Source organism: Lonchura striata, chromosome 6, assembly GCF_050655825.1.
Source record: "Lonchura striata isolate lonStrDom1 chromosome 6, ASM5065582v1, whole genome shotgun sequence".
NCBI lineage: Eukaryota > Metazoa > Chordata > Aves > Passeriformes > Estrildidae > Lonchura > Lonchura striata.
Genome location: NC_140708.1, coordinates 20,555,902 through 20,579,487, shown reverse-complemented (window position 1 = coordinate 20,579,487; position 23,586 = coordinate 20,555,902). Strand labels below are relative to the sequence as shown.

At 42.5% G+C, this 23,586-nt stretch overlaps 1 protein-coding gene across 15 annotated transcripts in view; it reads right to left on the bottom strand.

The window, feature by feature from the left end:
• CAMK2G (calcium/calmodulin dependent protein kinase II gamma) overlaps positions 1-23,586 on the bottom strand; it is a 119,070-nt gene that overhangs the window by 56,625 nt on the left and 38,859 nt on the right. For all 15 annotated transcript variants that reach the window (XM_021548931.4, XM_085583508.1, XM_085583509.1 and 12 more), the window contains exon 3: positions 9,263-9,322. In XM_021548931.4, the coding sequence (XP_021404606.1) occupies positions 9,263-9,322 (60 nt within the window). The remainder of the gene's footprint in view (positions 1-9,262; positions 9,323-23,586) is intronic.

Below are 23,586 nucleotides of genomic sequence, written 5' to 3'. Positions count from 1 at the left end.
TCACAAACACAGAATATACGTAGCCTAGTTTTGACCCACATCTCCCTTTCACTCTGTCCAGTGTGATGAATATTATTATCTTTTTACTCTTATGTCAAGCACAAGAGGCCAGAAGGATTTATGCCTGCCACATAAGCCCCAGGATGAACATTCTCTGTATCCCATATCCACAGGAAATAGCAGCTCAGAGCTGTACAGGGGCTTAGTCTATGGCTGGGGCAGGTAGGCTCTTGTTGACACAGGGTGATTTCTGGCAACCTGCTGCAAGTAAATATCTTAAAACAAAGAAGTTTCCAAAGTTGCAACAAAAACCAAGTATAAAAGCAGAATTTCACAGGACAATTCCCAGTATCTTCATGCAGCAATCACTCCTCTCTGCTTAGGAAAACGTAACACGGGATGAAATCTGCTTGCTCCTACATATCAGTGATCTCTGCATGTCCTTAGGGAAAGTGCTCAAGCTACAGGTAATCTTGTCTGCTAAATCTAGGTTCACTGGTGCTCTGAAGTGTAAAGCATTTTGATACTAGGGGCACATAAAGGACAGTATCAGCCAACTACCTCTGCACCAACACACACCGAGTGCTGTATTTATGCAATATTTAGGGCTCTCAAATTAAGCTGTCGGTGTTGCAGAGCCAATAAAAGACAGTGCAGAGGTTTATGGTTGTCTCCTGGGTCATGGTAGTTGCAACACAGGAACTCTGCCATGCAGCATTAGTACTGCAAACTCAAAAGTGCTCTGGGATCTTCTGGACTGAACCATGTTATTAAACATCAGCCACTCATTAGGAACAACCACAGCTTCACTTTTCAGCAACTTTCAACTGACATCAGACATCTGCCAGTATTGGGGAGAAATAGAAGAGGTAAGAGATGCTGCAAGGGTTTATTTCAAGGCACTCTGCATATCAGAACCAGTAGAATAAAACTGGATGGTTAAAACCTATCTGATGTCCTCTTCTATTGATACTCTGGGATGTGCCAGGAGGTACTGAAGCTATTACAAATCCACATGGCCCGACAGACTGCAAACTGAGCACTATCGTCCATGGCAGCACAAGTGACAAGTGAACTGACGCAGATGGCTACCACCCACACTCTCTGCTTCCCCAGCTGCTCACCAGCCTGGGCAGCCAAGATGGGAACTGTCCCACCATCCCCAAGCCTGGCTGTGTGCCAGGATACTTCCTGCACGCTTCACATCACTCAGGATGTCTGTCCCACGAGGAGCCACTACCAGCCTGTGACTGCCTGTGAGCTGGGTGCTCGGCTCCCACCCCAGCTGTTTCTCGAATTACATTTAACACGCAGAATTCCGTTGCAGCTGCTCAGGCTGCTTCCAAAAGGACTCTCCTTTTAATTAAAAATTCGCTATTAAAAAGCATTAAATTGTGTAATGCAAATAATCCTCTAGAAATCATCTGTCCCAGCAGCTAATGACCAGCTTTGTCAGAGCAGCACCCAGCAGCAGCAGGACAGTTAGCTAACAGGACATAGCAGGCTGCTGTTCCCCAGCCCCTCAGAAACGTGCTCTCCTTCCTCCTCCCCCAAATCTGACACAGCGAGGTCAGGGTATGCTGGACATATACCAGCCTGCTGTAAACACCCCAAGCACACAGCATTTCACACCAACTGCAGTTCCAAAGCTTTGGAAAATGGAAGAGAAGAAGGATTTGTTAATACTCTGCCCAGGTTCTGGCAGAACCAAGCTGCTGCAGGCTCTGCAAATAAAGGTAAGGAACAGTGCTAAGGAGGTTTGAAAAGGCCAACAAGCAGAGAGGTGGGCCTCCTGTCCCACTCACCATTGTTCTTACAGTAACCTTTTTAACTCTCTAGCCTTAAAAAATGAAGCTAAGGTGCCCAGTTGGGAAATTCCCTTATGCATAGAAATTCACAGCCTAGAAAAGAGCTGTAGGGAGAACAGTACCTTTCCTGTTGAGAAACCTGTCTTTCTGCAGAACTAAAAAGCAAAAATAAAAAAAACCCCACAAAGTATTTTTAAAAAACATTTCAGTGCCAAGTAAAATGTTATTTTTCCTTCGCTTTTATAATGTCTGTATTGAAAAGCTGAAGTTCAGCACATGATACATAACATCTAGAATGTCCTACTTAAACATTAGACGAGCCAAAAGAGTGCATTCACAGGAATATTTCCTGCTCTTCTGATAACAGTGCAATTATGACCATCCAGAATTGTTATTAATAATTTCCTATTAGCCACACAGCAGATAAGCAAAGTACTTCTGATAACCACTAGTATTATATGAGAGATTTTTCTGAAAACACCCAAAATACTAACAAGCCAACTTCACTGGTGTCTCAAAGAAAATATGCAGAGAACACCCACTTTATTAAAATCAATAAAATACAGATAGTGGCCACGACAAATTTTAGATCTCTCATACAATGCTCTGCATGTTGGCATTTCTGCCATCAGGGATGAATCCATGCAGGCAAGTGCTCTGCCTGCCATCCCCAGCCCTTGCTGTGTGAACCTGATGCTCTCAGCTCGTGCCTCGCACTGCCCAGGACAGCCACGACCCCCGGGCACGGCCGCAGGCTCTGCTCCAAAGGCTGCCTGTCTCCTGCAGGATCTGACCAGAGTGCAGCCACCCCCTGCTCTGATCAGGCCTCGGGCAGAGGGAGCCCAGAGGAGGCTCTCTCCATTCCTCACTGGGGTGGGGGGGAAGGCAGAAAGCAGGGGAATCCTCCTCTGATTTTTGCAGTACCTTTGAGTGCACAGAATCTGGCCCTTATCCCACTATTTATTTTTTTAAGGGATTGCTTGCTACAGATAAATCTCACACCTAAATAGATGAATAACAGAATCCAAATATGTCTCTAGTGCAGATCAGAGAGACATACAGAATAAATATATCCCCTGGCAAGAAAAAATGCAATTATTACTCCATTCCCACATTGAGATGTATTATGGAAAAATGGTTTTCTTAAAACCACAGGAAAAGCTATAGGAAGAGGTGGCAGTGAAAGAAGAAAACATGCAGATGTAAATAATAGTGAAATAATTAACTGTGAAAATCAGAATGAGAAATGACTGCTTGGGGTTTTAGGGAGCATTCCACCAGGCAAACATGCATGGGCACTCACTTAAATGTCTAACAGTACAGAGACTAGAAATAACTAATGGTAACTTGCAGCTCAAAGGCTCAAACTTTCTAGCAGGAACTCACTTTAGCTGATAGTCTCTTTGAGGGATTATTGAGTGTTGGTGGTTTTTCTTTGTTTTGGCAGATAGGAAGAGAGCAGGTTAAAGGTGTAAGTCCAAGAATATTTCTGTTTGACCTCTTAGGAAGCTCGGCAACTTGCTGTCCTCTGAGACAGCCCCATGACACTTCCAAGGAAAAGCTGCTCAGTAACTGAGAAAGTCTCAAAGCATAACTCTTACTACAAGGTCTCTTTTCCCCCTACTCCACCTTCCCCATACCATCCTCTCTGTACCAGAAACAGTCCCCCAGCAATAGAAATCACAGGGCAGCAGATTTACACAGGCAGCCATGCATGGGAGCATCCCACTTGGATACCACTGAGTATCCATAGGGCAGCAATCATGGCCAAAATACTGGATAATCCCCAGCATTTTAACTATTCTTTGCACATTACATCCTTTCTGTCCCAAATGCAAAGGCAGTCTGGATGCCTGCAGCCAAATGAAAACAAGGAAATCTGCTGTTTACAGCAAAACACAGCCTACATTTTTTTTTCTTGTTCACTAAGGAAGCAATTCAAATTTCTTGTTAAGGAAAAGGTGATAGGAAAACATTCTAAATGGCAGCAGGGGGGAAATACTGGAGGCTTTGTAATCAAGACTAGTATGTTAAAATGAGGAATGAGTGAACTTGAAGTTGTGGCTGATACCACCAAGACAACAAGTCCAGTATTAAGTCTGCAGACGTGATCCACATACCTGTTTCCCACAAAGGCTCACTATGAGCGTTGTGGGATAATCCAGCTGGGCTGGACACAGAAGCACAGCATCCTTTTTTCTGTCTTTGCCCCACTTCACACCTCAGCTGTAACCATCATTTAAGGGCACACAAACTGGAGCCCTTTTCTTATACACATCCATCAAAATCACTCCCACAACTCAGAGGTACTAAGAGGACAGACCACTTGTCAAAGGAAATAAAATTCAACTGGGTCAAAATAAGTTCTTCTAATTCACAGGAGATTTCTATACCATTTTCTCCCCATTTCAAATAAGGACATGCCCAAATTTGTGGTTTTATGCTGAGAAAAGCCAACAGATAAAAGTTAAAATAAGAAGAATTCAGGTGCAAGCATATTTTGGAGAAGTCTGAAGCAGGAAAAACCTGAAAAGGCAATAATTCTGATAGATGCTGAGGACAGCATTTCACCACTGCTATAAATTCCCTCAAAGAAATTAACTCTGAAGCTTTCAGCAGAGGATACAAAAGCAGAAATCAGAAAAATAATTTGGCTCTGGCTCTTGGGCTACTACCAACCTCTCTTAAAATATGTGTTTTTATTATTCTAGACCTAAGTGCATGCAGTTCTTCACAGAATGGGCTGCCATGAGCTGGGGCACAATGACCAACCAAAAGTGCTCAGTTCCAACTATGAACAAAAGATATTCAAGACCTTCTTTTGAACAGCTAGATTTAAAATACCTAAGAAGGAATACAGATCAAGTGGTGACAAATCCAGAGAAGAGGCCCATATTTAGACTGCCATAACAAAGAAGATTTAGGAGAAGGGCAGCACCTTCACACAGTGGACAAAATCCACACACAGAACAGACTGAACAAGTCACAACCCTATCTTTGTAGGAGAATGCTAGAAAAGACTTTTCAAAATGATGAATTATTATTTTCATTGAATTTTGCATCATTATTGCTTTGGGAAATAAGACAGGAAAGGTCATGTTTAACATGTTTCTGAAATTCGTATTTGCACTGAACAAACCCGCAGGAAGATTCTAAGGTTCCCAGCTCTGTTACTGCTTTAAACATTTGATTGCTAGCAGGAAGCATGGGGAAAAAATGAATGTTTCACAAGACAGTGTATGTAGTGGATAAACTACAGGACTTAAAAATCAAATTCAGATTTTCAGACTGATTAAAGCTTTCAGCTGAGCAGAAGACCAAAAGAGCTGTTCCTGTAAGCAGGAGTTGATATTCAAGACATTGTAATTTTAGTTGTGACCTTAGCAATTGCACAATTTTCAGTGGCACAACCAGCAAAGTATCTGCAAATGAAGCGTCAGGGCTATGAGTGCTCTTACAGAAATCTGCCTCTTTCCAGCAAAACAGGGATTAAGGGGGAAGCAGCTGTATCATCAGCTTCTACACATTCACAAATACATCCATGTCTAATGTCACAAGATCTATATGTAAGTGAATCACCGGAACACTAAGTTGTTCTAGAAGTGGAATTTCCCACAGAGCAATAACTCTTGCCAACTTCCACAGGCACTTTATCTCTTTATGGACAGTGGGGTTTTAATGATTCTTCTGCCTCTTCTACACACCCATATCCTCAGTAATGGATGCCTTTTTTGAAAAGAACACACCACTGTCTGATCTCTGTCCAATTCTTTTGAATTTGATGACCATGGCTGGCAAATGTCTCTCTGAGCCAGAATGCAAAGTTCTCTAGGAGTTGTCAGAAGGAGAAAGAACAAACTGAAATTTAGGGAAAGAAGTCCTTACTCTAATGAAGTCTGACCAGCTATAATGACACATTCCATATCATGCATACCATAAGTCAGAAATCAGAAGAAAAGTGCCTCAAGTAAACTTTCTTTAGTCCAGACAAAAAAACCCTTATTGCAACACCAAGCTTTTAGAGGGATTACTCCACTGTGATTACCTTGGCCATAATGTGCATCTAAAGACAAGCCAAACACCCAGCTACAGAGCCAAAGCCTGTAATTACAGCTGATATTTGATGAAGGCATTTTAGGATAACTCAGAAAGCAGTCATTTCCAAAAAATAGCAACAGCAAATGGAAATACCACTTCTACTTTGTATCTAGAGGAATCTTTTACTTTATCAGAGTAGCAGTGTTATGGTCAGTGTATTGCAATTCAGAATCAACTGTCCTGCAGTAAATGAATAAGACCACAAATTCAACAACAGGCTTGCTTCATATCCTGTGTACAGGCAAGAGGGAAAACCAGCCTGCCTCAGAGTTCTAACTTACAGTCTTCTGCCCCAGACTCACTACAGGTCACATCCCTGTCTATTTACTACAACACAGTTTGCAACAAAAACAGTAACAACAAAAATTGAACTTGAAAGCAAGTGCAAAAGCTGCAGAATTCCTTATGGTTTGTGGAATGTTACTCACATAGCTCACACTGAGGCAAGACACCAAGCACTCATGAAGACGAGTTTACAACATGGAATGCCAGTAACTTGGTGATTACTAACTGCTAATACACATTTTGAGGAACAAACCCTACTATATCAGAACATGTTTCCTTTCTATGACAAAATAAAAGTCCAAGGAACATGGAAGCAGCAATGCATGTAGCATCTGGACTTCAGCAAGGCTTCTGACAGTGTCTCACATGCTCTTCCCACAAGCAATTAAGAAAAAATGTGTATTCAAAACTAGCTGACAATAGTGGATACAACTCATTAAAAAAATACTCACAATTGATCATTGTCAAACTGGAACAATCTATAAAGTGATATCTTCAAGAGTTTGACTGGAGTCCAACAGTATTCAACAGTGTTATTAACTAGCTACATGATTCAATATATGGCATAGTTATCAAAGAGCACATTACTGTGGGAGCTGCAACCCTTTTACACTATCAGAAGATAAATCAAAATGGTTTTGACAAATGTGGAGAGGCAAACCTCCAAACTGGATTTCTTCTTTTTTGTCATTTTTTAATAAAGACAAAGGTAATATACAGTCAGTTCAACCAGGATCCTCTTTTATACAAGAAAAAAAAAAAGTTTGCTTGCCAGAAGTTGTGCAGAAAGTAGTGTGGACCAATAATGTGTCATAAAACAAATGTACATCAAGAATATATTTAAATGAAAAGCTTCAAAGGTTGGTATACAAAACAAACATCTTTGGTGGGACAGGTGAAGCAATTCTTTCCCCTCTGGCCAGCACTGACATGACCTCAGTCATGTCCAGTTTTGGGCATCACATTTCTAGAAAGATATGAAGCAACTGGAGAGAGTCCAGAGAAGGAGGAGAGAGGAAAGGAGAAAAAAAAAAAAAAAAAAAAAAAGACTGGAGATCTAGAAAACATGACATATGAGAAAAGATTGAAAGAACTGGGTTTGTTTAGTCTGAAGAAAAAGACTAAAAAGAGACATGATAACAGTCTTCAAATATGCAAAAGACTGTTAGAAGAAACTACTTTCCCCAGATACTCCAGATAGAACTAGAAACAACAAGCTAAAAGAAAGGCAAATTATGTTTTTAATGTTAAACTGACAGAAAAATGAAACATTTGAAAGAGTGCCACCAGGGGCTGTGAAAGGATTAAAGTTTTTTAAGTACAAACATGCCTGGAACCAGCCAGGTATAAAAGATTTTCATAGGACTGCTAAATGAATCATATGACTTCTTGAGGTCTTATTCAATGCACTTTGATTCTGTGTTGCAGGCATAAAAATGAATCCCTTTATTTTTATTTGTAAGCATTCATTGAGTTTACAACGACTTGTTCTTTTTCTTAAAAGAAAAACTGTTCTTCCTAGGAAGACACGAAATTCTCTATAGAAAATGCAAGGGATCACCGACATTCCCCCAAAGTGTTGTCTTTTCCAAACCACAACAGAACAGGAGACTAGCACTGCCACTCATTACAACTGTAGAACTGACCTAGGAATGCGAAATATTTCTTAACCATGCTGTTTACTTATAAGAGTAGTTTTCCTTCTGTGTATAAGATTTACTCTGTGAGAGGTTTGGAAAGAAAAAATGTAAGAAAGTATAAAAAGGAGAGATTATGGAAGTGAAGTTAAGGTCAAAATATAAAGTGACATCACCTACTAAACTAAGTATAGAAAGTCTAACAGGGCAAATGAAGTGCAATAACTAGAGTTTTAGTCAGTTTGAATACTGCCGAGCAATACATTTACTGCTGATATATTCATCACTGCAAATTACTGCAGAAGGTGGCCCCTGGGCCTCTCAAGACATACCTATATCACAACTACACTCAGATGCAAGAAAGCTCTTTCTCATTAAAAGCTGCTGCTAAGGAACTTCGCATTAAGTCAGGTCCTGAGCTTGTGGAAACTGCTTGTTCATCACACAAGGGGTGGTGTACACATGCCAGTCCATGGGGTATGCTCTAAGGCACCTTTCTTCTCCCATGCCCTCAGAGGACAGGAGCAAATGATTACAAAGCTGAAAGTCAGAAGACCAGAGAGATGCCCTTAAAGTATTATCTCCACTGCCTGAGTTATGCAAAAGTAATACAAAGTAATATATCATAGTCTTCCCAGGAATGGACATTTAACTGTGGTTTGGTTAAAAGTGGCAGTTTGGTATTTCTTAATGTTTTCTTAAATAAATTAGCTCAAATCAGATTGTAGCTAGGATCCTAGAGGATATATTTATTTTAAAAAGCTAAAAAGGGGGTTATTAATGGGCCAAGCTTCCATGGTACTTTGGAACTAGAAAAAAACATGTCCTCTCTACATTTCAGTAAATAAGGAAGGTTTTTTTTATATTGTGCCTTATTTTGCCTTCCTCTGTATTTTTAGACAAACTATTCCCTTTGCTCCAGTACTCTTTTCTTTCCCCCCCTTCAATATAGGCAACTGAGTCTCAGTCCCTTGCTTTCAGAGTAAGTTGCCACTGCAACGAGAGGAGCTGAAGTATTAGCCCACCCCCCTTTAATTTTGGGCTTTTCTCTGAATACAAGATTTAAACTGACATGTCAGTAAGGGCCAAGGAGAACAAACAGAGGATGGATGTGAGGAAAACAAACGCAACACCTGACTTCCATTGCAGAATGTCAGATGAGCAGACAAGAGTCATGCCTCACCCAAAGAGCAAGGACAGCTCTGCAGGGATGAGCTGGCAGGAACACAGCACGCTTTGGTGAATGTCTGGGGCAGGATGCTAAGGCATGGGACAGGGCTGGATACAGAATTTGTCAGAGAGATAAACTATTGAGGTGATCTCAACAGGCAACTTTGACGAGCTGTGTGAACATTCAGAATACATCTGTTCTCTTACAGCAGCTGCACTGCTGCTCTTGTCTCAGCACTACCCCTCTGAGCCCAGGGAATTTACCAATATTTGGATGCTTTAGAAGTCGGCAAATTCGAGCTTCACGTTCCAGTTTCTGGTGATCTGAAAGAGAAAAAGAAACAAGGTCTTAGGTACCACAACTCTGAATTAAGCTCTTGCTCATATTCAACAGAGAGAGGAACACAGTGACCCAACAGACATCCTGAAGGCTGAGAACTGCTGGAATGTGTCTGTCTCCCAAAACTTCACAGGCATTTCAGGAGGGGGCTACGCAGCTGAGGCTGCACAAGGACTGCTGCTCACGCTACAGAGCCAGCACTAAACTGGTATTGCACTCTTTGATTCAAAGTGACTAGCTGCAGAATGAAAGGCACTGTTCTTCCATCAGCTTCTCAAATATGCAAAGCCACTTCCAGTGAGACCCTTTCTGGGAGGTATCCTTTCTCCAAGGCTGGAGAGTTGGAGGAAAAGTCTCAGAAGAAAAAACACACATGAAATGGGAAAAGGAACTGCTTCCACTCCAAAGAAACACCGCAAAAGAAGGGCAGAGTAGGAGGGTGAAATACACAGCTCCTGCTAGTGCACAGCCATCACATGAAATAGGGAACTCTGCCAGCTTCAGTGAACTGTAAAGGTAACCATACTTCAGTGTCCATGGATAGACTCGCTGGTGAAATGCTGATCATGCACTTAAAAATCTCCAGGCAAGAAGTTCTGCTCAAATGCTAAGTATGCTTATTCCAGCCCAAAGGCAACATCAGTTCCAGCATGACATTCATCTGGATTAAAGAAAAATATCAAGGAGACTCTTCCCATGTGTGAGTTCAAGGAAAGAAGAAGGACTTAGAGCAACTCTGCCTTTCTCAGCCAAGAAGCACTGAGACATTTCAGTACAGCAGTGGTTGACTCCTGAATTTACACTACAACAACCCCATCTTCTCCTATGAAATTCTCACACCGGACAAGCACAGATTGACTGAAAGGAACTGAGGGAGACAAACTCTTTTAGGCAGCCCTGGCAGCTGCTAAAATCTAATCTTTTGCGCATGCAGATGCCCAGAACAAGACAAGTAAGAACGTCCAGTCCTTGGACTTCCCATTCCAGCCATCTAAAGAACATAGCAAAGGGAAGTAGCAGAGTAGCAGTCCCTGCCCACTCTTGACATTTCTTCCCTAGTGGATCTTCAGCACAGGTGTGACTCTGTATCCCTGTGACACACAGACCTTCACAGGAGTAAGTAGGACCCTTGGCCGGTTGGACTACTCAGCAAGTCACTGGTAGGAATGCAGCACCCTTTGATTTATAGGAACCCCAATGGAGACCCACTTAAACAAAGCTGCACTGCACTACTCTGCCTGAAAACTGCCTGTTCAGCTCCTTGGTCTCTGCATCATCTTCCCTTCTCTCTGTAAAGGAGGATTTGGGCAATTGTTCTCTTCCCCATAAGCAGAAGATAGAGGCTGAGCCAAATCTCAGCACTTTTCTCTCCCAGGCTGGAAATAGAAGCTCAGGGCACTGCATGATTCCCATCTTCTTTTCCACTACTGAATTATAGAAAATGTCCCAATTAATACCTTATAGGGCTGAGATGTGCTTACATCCTCATCTGCTATTGTTCAGGGATGGGGGAAGGTAAATTACTCCCTTCATCTCTTCTTCTTTCTCAGTCCTGGAAATTATTGTTGTTGTTGCATATATTTTAGAGTTCTGTGCCAGAACCACTCTCCAATAAAATACCAGGCAGCAAGAAAGCCTGGAGAACTTCCATGCTCCTGAGGCCTTGGTGCAGTGCAAGCACTTTCTCACCTGCATTGGCTGGGAGAGGTGGGGGTGTCTTTGCTTTGCTTTTAGCAACATCTCTCACAAATGAAGTTTTGCAAAACACAGTAGCAAAGTAACAGACAGTGTTGCACACTCTGCACTCTGGATAGATTCTCACAGCAGGACAACAGTTTAAGATAAACTATCTACAGCCTGCTCGCATGCTTTGGCCTTGCAAATTCCCCACTTTCCCTCCCAGCTCTACTTGGAACTCCTACAGAAGGGGATCCTTCATCTACTCAGATCACATTGCCCTCATGCACAGCTATACTTGCTGAGAATCTGTTCCCAAGTACAAGGACACAGAGAAGCAGGCAGCAAAAACAGCTGAGCAAAGGGGGAAGAAGAGGCAAGAGCTCACCACGTGCTGTTCAGCTCCCAAGTCCTGACAGTCAGGACAGACAGCTGACAGGAGCAAGGCTCAAACAAAATGACATAACCATCAAAATGCCATGGGAGATGTAAATCAAGAGCAATTGCTCCCCTGAAATCCTACACCATCGTGCAGAGGGAGGGGGGCTGGCAGGGCAGCTAGTGTTCATGGGCAGCAGCCACACCAGAACTTGTGACAAGAGGTCACCACCCCACACTCCATCCCTCCAGCACCACACAGCCTGGCCAGAGACCAGAGGAGGAGTACAGCACTCCGGTCACAAGGTACAGGAAACTATTTCTGGTCGGGGGGAAAGCATACCACACTCTTCTGTCTCCAGGGCAACAAAACAGGCCAACTCAAGCACAGCTCCCAGAGAAAAAGCACACTCCAGCCCTGGGAGCACCCAGCAGTCAGCCGCCACAACTGAGAGCAGTGAAAGGTCAGGCTGGGTGGGTTTCCTGCCGCCAGTCCTAGAGGGTCACAGCTCCCCTCCCTGCAGGATCACTCGTCCTGTTCCAGACAGCACCAGCACACAGCCCAACCAGTGACTTGATAAACGCTCACCCACCCCATCCCCAAAGGTCTTCATCACCTGGTGGCCTTTGGCGCAGTGTAAACATTTGGCTCTTATCAAATCAGCACCAGAGTCAATTCAGTACTTATGGGGGAAAACCTGGTACCTAAACACACAAGGAATAAAACCAAAACCTCAATTTTCTACCTTACTCCGGTCTAACAAAAGTTTGTTCCCAGTAGGAGACAAAATATCCAAAATTTTTTTGAGTCCAGCAGAGCAGTGAATGGGTTGGCTTTAATACTTTTCTCATACAGGGTCTCTCTGAAGTTTAAAATGCAAAGTAGTCTTAACTGTATTAAAATAACAACTAAAAGATCCCTTCTTTACCAAGAGCTTGCAAAGAAATAATTTCTCTTCCCTCTGCCCTAAAGATAAAACTTATTTCTCCAGGTCATTTGTGGACTGGAGGTGTTTATGCTTAATGCACAGTGGAAGTATACCTTATAGCTAACAGGAGCACAACAACACATCTGACCTACCTTACAGGATTCTAGGCCTGGGACATTTGGCTTATTTCCCACCTTTCACAAAACTGTGAAATTCAACCAGTAATTTCCATAATCTGCCTAAAATAAAGCCTATCCTTTAGAAAACATAAAGGTTCACATTCAAGAATTCAAGTGATAAATAAAGTCATACACCCACAGAAATTACTGCAAATGTTAGCTATGCTAAAATTTGGCACTGCTGTTCCAAGTCTGAATTCATCTACCTCCTGCTTTCAAATACTGGATTTCATTAAGCTCTTTTCCTGCTACGTTACAGAGCTGTCTAGCCCTGAACAATAGCTGATGCTTAAAACTTAAGTACAGGATATTACAAACACTCATCTAATATTCATTTACTGTTTTCCAGCCAAAAAAAAAAAAAAAAAAGAATCTTGCAATTTGGAAAATTATTCTATCTGCAGTCTGAAGCAATGAGTATCTACACAGACAGGAAAGTGCAGACTATGTATCTCTTTTGTAGCAGAACTTAAAATGTGAATGCTTAAGAAGATGGTCCTTAAAAAAGGAGAAAACTTACTCATGTTTGATACACAAACTAAAGTGTATCTATTTATCTTTATCAGTCCTTTACACAGTATGGTTTTTGTATCTCTGTTCAGCAGGTAAACTAAACCTACATTTAACCCAGGTACCTTTAACATTATTGCTCTGCAAACATAGCACTGTCATTTTATGGACATTACTGCTGGGTTTCTTTAGAACATACCTGATGAGAAAATGCCTTTTAAAAGAACTGGGATTTCTCTGGGATGGCTTTTGATTTTGATTTACTTAACTAGAAAGCAAGAATGGCTGTGTTAGCATCATTTGTAAGAGTTAAGGACCTATACAAATGAAACTGCTGCATTTTACACAAACATGCAGTCCACTCACTGAGGCAGGACACTTCATGCACAATGGATGGACAGAAATGGCTGTGCACAATCAGTAAAGTCACCACTGTAAGAAACTCTAACTGGGAAGGTCAAAACAACAATCCTGCTTGAGTACAGAAGACAGCAGACCAAAACCATCATAGTTTGTCCTAATTTTCCAAAGTGCATCAAACTTCAGTAGATACTCAGGATAACTTGATGCTAAAGTATGGTATACTCAACAGAAATAAAATCGTAGAAGCAGGTAACTTCATTTCAAAAACACCTGGAAATCTCCAGCAGAGTGGGAATATGACTGATTTTATACTGATGCACAGTATATCTTACTGTTTCCTAAGAAAATAATTTTCTTGTCTGACCAGTTCTGTCTGATATCCCAAAGAAACGGTGGAAGAGATGGCTGAATAACATGAGACCCATTTTCTAGGCTCCATTTTTCTCCAGGGAAATAGTTTCCAGTTTTCTACTCTCATCACTACATGCATGCCTGCTTTGCAGGAGGTTCATCCTCACCAGGTCTTTCTCCTCCAAGGGCACTCAAGACCTGAAGAACATTTTCAGACAGAGACAGGTAGAGGATATCTACAAATCCCAGCAGTCTGGAGCTGCCAAGTGTGAACATTTACATAACAACAACAACAAGATGAAGAAAAAGTTCACTGTGCCTAATCAGCCTGTTAGGAAGCTGTGTGAGAAGGGGCTGCCAAGGAAGCACAGAGAGATCTGTCTGCATGGAGCTGAGGCATGCTTTTGAGAGACAGAGCCTGGAGAACGACACCTACCACAAACCCAAAAAGGTGATCGGTCCCAAGTAGGCAAGGTGAGGGCCAAACCCAAGCCAGAGGGCAGGAGGAGCTGGTTAGGTGTCACACTGCCACCCTGCACTGACAGCACAGCACGAGATCCTCCCGAATTCAGACACAGCTGTGATGCCCTGAGTGCCTCCTGCTCCAAAGAGATGCACAGAGGACTTCTGCTTCGGCTATGGGCAGCTGCCATGTGAACACACCCTCCAGCCACAGCTTTGCCAAAAGCTCCACAAAGGATCACCTGCCAGGGAGGTTGAAAGAAAAGTGCCTTTTTTGAATTCCATCCCCCTCCACTGAAATTTATTTATTGCTTTAGGAACAAATGTGAGCAAAAGCACACACCTGTTTCAGGTTATTCCCTCTTCTGGCAAGAGGAAGTAGAAGTCAGCTTTAAAAACTAATTTAAATACTGGGCAAAAGAATTATTGACATAAATCAAGATTTATCAGTAAAAGTGATTATTTTCACACCTATCAGAAAACAAGTCATAAAAACTTAATTCCAACATACTTTCTTCAACACACACTGTTCAAAATGCTTCCCTGTGCAAAGGACTACATCCACTGCAGCATTTACTGGCTTATTTTATCAAACTATAGTGTACTGGTTATATATATATATATATATATATATATATATATACACACACACACACACATATATATATACACACTAAGGTCTTATGTCTAAAGCTCACTCTTTATTTAGTACACCTGTCTTAAGAAAGGAAAAAGAAAAAGGAGCAGGGGATAACTTTTAGCAGCCTAAATTTTAGCTACTTCAGTGAAAAGGCAGATTCTTTCCTAAAGCAGTAGAAAGAAGCATCAAGAAAACTAACACTTAGATGTGAATCAGCTCTGTGATAAGAATCTATGTCATGAAGAAAAAAGTTTACAAACTTCCTTTACAAATACATAATCTTCCTGTTCTCAACTGGAATATACACTCTGCTCAGTACTGCAGTCCACTTGTCTTCATCCTGCATTAGGACCATGCTCAGTCCTTGCTGTTAAAGTAGGCTTACAACTATCATTCCTGTGGGAACATGTTCTAGATTACATTTCTGAGAATGGGAAGAGTCCGGAAGAAGAATCAAACTCAAAGCAATAAATTCCGTTTGATTGCTGTCATCATGCCAATTCCGGGAGATAGTCAATTGGTGCCAGCTGCTAAGATATCATTTGAGTTGCTTCAAGACAGAAACCGAATTTACATCAAATACATTTTGTAGTGTGAGACTAGTCTGAACCTTCAGGTTCCTTCATGCTTGTTTAAATTTAAACTTCCTCTCTGAGACATTCTCAGCAAAAGTGAATTAGCTCCCTCATCCTGCACTTCAAGACAAAGACTTCTCCCCATATTCTCTCATTTTTTTCCAGCAAGACTATACTACAGAACAACTGACATATCTCAGGATTTGCAACAGGGTAGCAAAGGACAGTATACCAAACCAAACCACCACCTTAAACCGGGATACCAGGAAGTCTTAGACTGACACCACTTCCCCATCTGCAGAATTAGTAGAAACAAACATAAAAAATCATCCTAGGCCTTAGGAATGACCAGAGGCCCCCAGTGATTCAGTATATCCTTTCTGACAAGAGCTAAGAGCAGATGCCTAAGAAAAAATGCAAAGAAAAGAAGCATATAATGACCCCTCCCTCTCTCCTTTCCATTTCAGTATTTCTGCATTGCCATTTCAAAGACCAGCTAAAATTAATAAATCTGTAGCAGTACACTACTGCCACTGCAGGTGACTTCTGAAAGCCAGAGTCTGTTTTCCAGCCTCCCAGTGCAGAATGATCCCAGTGCCACAATGCCCCATGTGCAAAGGCAGAGGGGCTCCCACACCCAAACAGCACCTCCAGCTCTGCTGCAGTAGCAACTGTACAAGAGTCACAAAGTCACCGAGGGGAACACACGTCTGGAGCCATGTGAAGATGAAAGAGCCAAGCTCCACTTTTCTCAGCCAGTGAAAGCTAGAGAAACAAGACAGTGGCAAAATCCTCATCTCTTGCCTTCAGCTACAGACACAAGGAGGAGGTTCAAGTGACAACATGACACAATAAACTAATATAAGAATTTTTTCAAGAAATGCCAGCAAACATATTTTCTGAAAGTCTTTCCTCCAGTAAAACCACTAACATCAACACCTGGAAACAGCCTTTTCCCATGCTCTCACAACTTCCCAGAAACAAACACCTCCATGTGTAAAAGTGTAATACGACCCCTAACAGTATATATACGAATGGATCTTAAAGACAACCTAAAGTCTACACAGTTGGTCACAAACTCTGTTTACACACACTAGTATCTGTGAACCCCTTGGTATTACTGTACTGAGAAACCAAAACAAACAAATTAAAAGAAACAATGTACATAAACTTAGCACAGTCTCCACTTTTCTGTTCAAGTAACACAAAAATTAGACTTTCAACACTACAGAGTAGAAATCAAGATGATTTAAGTAATTCTATTTGTATCTCAAATGAGCACCCTGAAGAGTGGGCCAAGGCAATTTATTTTCTTGTCCTGCATTTCATTACCTAGTACTTACCTTGCAAAGATAATCTGACTGAAGGCAGATATTAATATGTATACCACAGTGGCAAAAGCAAAAAAGCTATTAAAAATACCTAGAAGAGAGGAATCTTTTTAAAAATGTCATAGTGTGCACCTTTGATATTGTACTTTCTACACTTGGTGTCACTCAAAGCTGCCTTTTCTATTCACATGTATATTTTTCAGTTTATCAGCTAACAACTTGTCTGAAATTTTTCTTTGAATTATCCAGCAGGTGGATCTGGTAAGAGAAAGAGAATTCCTATCTACTTGTTTTTAACAGGAACACATACACTGAGTACTGCCTACTGTACAGTTCATAAAGCAAACTAGCAGCACACCAATGAGCACATTAAGAGGAAGTGGGGAGCTTGAGCTCTCAGAGCCACCAGCAGCTTTCCAGGAACTTCAAGAATCAAAGGAGGTCAAATGAGTGAATCAGCACAGGCTTACTGCTATAGGTGAATGATCTCTGTTGCAATTAATGACATGAGCAGACTAAGTGTGCTCAAGCCTAACACGCCATTCTTTGCCTACAAAGGCACAAATAAAGCCATACTGTGTGTTTTCACTATCTCAGAGAGAATGGTAACCATTCACTTAGGTTCTTGCCTGAAGAAAAGATTCCACAGTTTGACCAAAGCGAGCACTGCAAAGCAACATGAAATACAACTGCATGAGCATTCAGGAAGGGGAAGGAGCAAGAACCCCAGCCATCCACTGCTGACATAGTCCTTGGCTTCAAACTTGAGATATATTCAGAATCTGGGCAAGAAAACTCCTTCTGACCTTTCTACAGCACTCAGAGAAGCATTTGTGTAAACCCCTTCATGAGACATCCTCCACAACATACACTGTCCCCTCCCCACGAGCCACAGGCTCCTGTAGCCCCTGCTCTTCAGGCTGTTTTAAAAGCTTTACTGTTCCCAGTCTTACTCAGCAAAGTGCAATGAGCCAAGTAGAGCCCAGTGGATTCAGCTGGAAGCCCTGGTGTCAGTACAGCCACTGACAAATGAGCCAGCAGCATGACTGCATTAGGAGAGTGGAGGATACCTGCTTACAGAACAACTGACAGAAGCCAAAGCACCACTGAGGCCCCAGTTAGAGTCTTCAATAAAATCTGACATGACACACACATGCCATCTCATGCACGAGCCCTGTTTGTGGTCCACATTTCCCAGGACATATCAGTCTCTCTTGCTGGCAAGATAAACATCCCTCCATCTCCCCAGCCATCCTTCCCATGCTGCCAGTGGGATATATGAGGCCTGTGCCAACTCTGCTTGATTATTATCTGCTTTTCCCATCAAATATTTACTTTAGTTGCTAAAACCAATGAAGAATTTCCAAGAGCCTCTGACTTGATTTTCATTCCTCCTCTTTTTCCCTGCTAACCATCAGTTTATTTCATGTCAACATGATGGAGGCAAGTCATAGAAGAACCCTTCCAGGGCTGGTGGTGAATAGGTAGGAAGGAAACATTTCAGCTCAGAGGTTGCCTGCAAATCTGTATGCTAGATTAACACCTACAGCCTGCTGCAATAATTAAGAATTCTACAAACTGACCATTAAAATTACCCATCATTCACCAATTCCACCTGCTACATTGGCTACTGCAAAGAATGCCATTTCTCGCTTTACAAACTTCTTCCTTGCTCAGGGTGGGATGGAACACAAAGAAAATCAGAAAGGTGGTGCAATTGCACACCCCCGAAGAATGGTGTGACTGCCCTGCTGGCCAGCCTGGCACATTGGGGGCATTTGTTTGAAGGTCCTCAGTAAGTGTGTGATGAGCATAACAGCTTATTTTAGCTCTTCTTGGGCATATTAGCTTAGTGTAATTTAAAAAGCTTTCAAAAGCCTATATACCAGAGAAAAGAAGAACTGTGGGGTACAAACACAATTAGCAAAATGAATGACGTTTTCAAAACAGAAGATGCTGAGCTTCCCAGCTGTGAATGGTCAAACAACCTTTCCTTTCTTGCACCAAACCAGAGCAAAAATGACCAAACTCTCTGTCACAATCATTTCAAACCTTGTTTCTTGCAAGAAGACCTTCTGTTCAGAGTACTTGTGTAGCCCAACTCTCAAAGCACAGCCCCCCACACCAGGTGCAACAGAGCCCACCTTTTCCCTGTCCCTGCCCCACATGCAGCATGCCCACCTCCTTCCCCCGGCGAGGCTGTGGTTCAGCACATTCTCCTCCATGGTGCCTCCCGCAGCCCCACATCCTCCCAGTTTCAGCAACTCAGCAGAGACACCCCCGTTCCCCTTGATGGCAACCCCAGCTGCACACAGGGCAGCCCCAGCCCAGCTTTCCCATCCCTAGTTTCCCATCTGCCATTTTTCTAAAACTGTATTTTACAAGCAAATCACATGACTGGCTGCTAGTTTGGGTGCCAAGCCAAGAACCACTCTGGCGTATGGGGGAAGGGAGCTGATGTTTTTTTGTTTCATGTGAGCAGCTTACCAGAAACTTTGCTAAGACCAAGAGCAGATCCTCCTGCACCCCTCCTTTATCACAGCCCCTTCCCCCTGACACCCTCCCAGCACAGGTGCAGAGCAAAGGCACAACAGGAGAATCTGGCAGCTCACATGCCTACAGCCAACCATCAAGTCCAAAAAGAGGTGGGACACCAGCTTTGCATCCACTGAAAGCAAACATTCAAGGAACTCATCTCTCCCACAAAGGTTATGGCTCCCACACAGAGAAAAGGAGAAGTTGTGGGTTAGGAGATGTTGAGGCAGGAGGCTGCAGCACCAATGCAAACTTACACAAACACACCACAATATTATGGTTAGAAAATTGAGGGAGAATGTTTTAGATCCAAGAGGCTGGCTGTAGGTTGCATGCTTAAATAAAGAGCACCCCAATACGCTCTCACAGAGATGTGGGGAGGGGATAAGTGATTTTTGAAAAAAATACACAGTCTAAATTTTAGAAGAGTTCCATATGCTTTCTGCAATGAGATTGACAGGGTAATATGCATGGCAGCATCTCTTACCTCACACAGAGCTGTACAATAATCTATGTCCTTAGGTGCTCTTTAGACACCTCTCTTGAATTGCCCCTAAACCTATACAGCACATGCAGAGATTTGGGAAAATAGAAGTTCTGGTAAATTTCTAAAAGACAGATAATTAAATGGTGGAAAAAATATGTTAGAAAACAAACAAAATATGCTCATAAAAAAAACAACTACTTCAACACTATCTTTTTTTGGAGAATCTCTAAGTGTCTAAATATTTACTATAAAGCCAGAAAACCCCTGAAGTGTGAGGTTTCTTTCCCTCCTTTAAAAAGCTGGAGAAGAAAAGTAGAGGTACTAAAAGCAGAGAACATGTCAGAGACAAGTCTGTGAACAAACTCAGATCTTTGGAATCTGAGCCTTTCACTACACTGTTTTTCATCCCTCTGCAGAAAGAGAAATGAAGATAGAAACAATGCAGTTCAGATCTAATGGATTTTGAATACTCAAAGCAAAAATTGATAAGGGTAACATTAGTACTGCTCTGATACCTCATCATGTCTCACTCTGGGAAACATGAAATCTGACTTCCATGGCATGCTAGGACCTAAAGAATTTTTATGATGAGGTCTGGGTGTTCAGAATTGGAAAAAAATTTTTTTCTTTTAAAAAAACCCACATTTAGTCTCTTTGGGAACTGCAACCCAACAAAGACTGCATTGCACTTGACAAGAGCACAGCCTGAAAATAGCTTAGTTCACATGAAAGCTCCAGATTTGGACAATCTGGTGTGCACAACAGCTTTAAAGTGGTCACTCTGTTCCATTACCATGCTTGCTTTCAGATTTTCAGGGAATGAGGCACCTGACTTTCACCTTTTTCCAAAAAAGCAGCTGTTATGCTACAGTTTTGATTTATTCTTTGGCTAAGTTAATTTCTTGTTTTGATCAATGTTTAATGCTCCTGGGTAGAGAAGTTTAGATCTTGCTTGCCTGGAGACATTTAACGCTGCTACATTACTGTAATACTGATTTTAAGGTCATCTACATCCCCACCTCCAACAAGGCTTTTGCTGTGATTTGGATCTAAATTATGTGATACATTTTGGCATTGAATTGCACAGCACTACATCAAGTCAACAGACACTGAATCTCAAGAGATGGTCAGATTTGCTGATTAACAGACAACACACCCAGAACATTCTCACTGATGAAGTCCACTCTGCCACAAAGAAAGACTGAAGATGAGGCGTTGAAACTGTAGCCCTCATGTTATCTCACAGCACACAGTTCTGTAAATTGCTGCCTATCTGAGGCAAAAGAATGAGAGGGGAAAGGGTGGTGTGTCAGATGGAGAAAGAAAATGCAGAGAAACAGTTATTAAAGCACTAACACTGATGGCTATAAAGGAACTTTCTCTGTTGAGATTCAGTTTTAATGAGGTGGTGGTTAAGATGTCAAGCCAACAGGTCTGAAGACTAAATCCTTCTTTGTCTACAGAACACGCAAATGAGAGGAGTGGCAGAAAAGCCTTCTCCACATTATCCACCAGGCAGCCTCAGCTTTGACCTAAAAGAAACACTTCTATCCTACAAATGTTATCTCCACAAAGAGTTTGAATTTTAAATCCCAAAAAGACAGCAGAGCATGGTCTCACCTATGCCAGTGCCTGAAGAGCCTTCACAGTCCAATAAGAGATCTGTGGAGCACAAAGGTGGGCTGTAGACTGCAGCACTCCCTGGTAGAAGAAGCTTCTGAACAGGCACCATTCGCAGCAGACAGCACAGTAAAAAAATGTGCCCCTATGCTTGCTTTTTTATCTCTACCTGGAAAGCTGGTCTAGCAAAGTAAGATTTGGGACCTTGCTCATCCTATCACTAAAGCTGCTACTTTCATTTCAGGGGAATGCTAGCAAAGGTGATCCCTGCCTCTTTCTAAGCCTCTCTCCTTTTCTTCAGTTCTTCTGTCAAAAAGTGTGTCCAAACAGTGCAGTCTTCCAGCACAGCAGGCAGAGGACAGCTACAGGTGTATACTGTAAAGATACTGCTGTAGCCTCAGCACAGAAATACAAGCTCACAGACAGCTGAGGAACATGGAAAAAAGTATGGCCCATTACCTAAAATAATAATTAACTAAATAGTCACCTGTGCTCTAGGACTGGTCTCTGCAGAAAAAGAGGTTCCTGGGTTCTGTGACCCAACAGAGGAGGGGAGCAGTGGCAGAGCAAGAAGCAGTGTTCAGGACTTAGGGACAGCACATCTCCCAAGCTGCTTATATCTAACACAGCCAGGATCTGGAGTGACAGCAGCCAGCGGGCAGGACGGCCTAGAAAGTATGTCCTCCAGGGCCTGGGAAATGCAAGCATAAAATGTGCTTCTAAAAGAAAAACATTAACGGCACTTGTAGACAGGAAGAGAGACAGGAGACAAAGATAACTAAAGAAGTGTCCAGAGGGAAGACAAAGCCACATGTAGGAGGCATGGGAAGGATGGAGAACCCACCAAAAAGGGCAACATAAGGAAAAGGGGCTCATGTGAGATGAGAAGGCCCAACTCAGAGATGTGAGTTGTTGGCCTTGGTGAATGGGAGCAAAGGGCAGCACAGTGGCTGCCCAGGACAGGCTGTTCTCCTTCATGGGCCATAACCCTCAGCAACCTTACTGGCCATGTCACCCAGAGTTCAACAGAAATTAAGTTTGGCAAGTCCTGATTAGTTTAGCAACTGTTATAATCACAAACAAATCTGGTTTTCATTTTACAATTACTGAAACAATTTCCTATTCTTCACACTGTACCCATATTCACTCCTCCACCACACACTGAACCATGTTTCTCTGTTCAGCTGGAGCAAAGCCATAAGACCCTCCAGTCCTCACAGCACAGCCAAGGAGGTGCCCAGAGAGGGCACTCAGCCTAACCACAACAGCCACCATCCAAAACAGTGACCATGCTGTTGGCAGATCAGCTCAGGAAGTTTCTGCCTCCAGCCCATTTGCTTGTTCTCACCTCCTCAGCCAAGTTCAGTGCCAGATCAGCTGTTTGGGTGACAGCCCTATGAGCACGGAAGGAGAAGAGAGAGCAGCAAAGGCAATTTTAAGTCCTCTCTGAAGTCAGTTAGCTTTGAAATCAGTTGATAAAATTAACAACCCTAACAGAAACTGCCCACTGCAAACAGCAACCAAATAAAGCTGCTAGTTCCCAAATGGCTGATGACCAAGCCACAGCTGCGCCGGGGTGGGGGAGGAGAGGGGGAAAGCACATGAATCCTCGAGTGAGTCACTCACTCCCTGCATCCCTGCTGGCCTAGATAAATGCTGCTGCCAGTCGGTGATGGGTGCTGCAAACCGACTCTTAAGCCCACAGCATCCCTGCTGCTCATCTCCTGGTGGGCAAAAAGCCTGCACTGAACAACACCATTCTTGTGCCAGTGGGCAAGCAAGAGAGGTAGTCACAAATCACCATTAGGGCTCAGGTGTTCCCATTTGGCTATGATTGACTTTCATGTCTCTTCTTGTCTTTGCTCCTGCTTCCAGGAATTGTCCCTCAAGGGCTGAGATCTCAGGCAGGTGAGAATGCATTATAAAGTTTGCCCATTTAGACAAGGAAAACACTGAAAAAAGTGTGAAAGCAAATAGATAATAAAAATAGTAATAAAGACACTGTGTAGGATGTTGCTCTGAGTCCCTGCACTGGCATTAGTTTGTTTACAGTGCAGGATGCTCACTTGTACCATCTGAGCAACAAGTCCTGGTGGATCACATCAGAACTGTCTTACCTTGATGCAGAAGTTTAGGATGAAGGCAGAATTACCCAAAGCACAAAATGCATCAGAATTAAAAGCAAATCATATCAAGTCTATACCACATGTA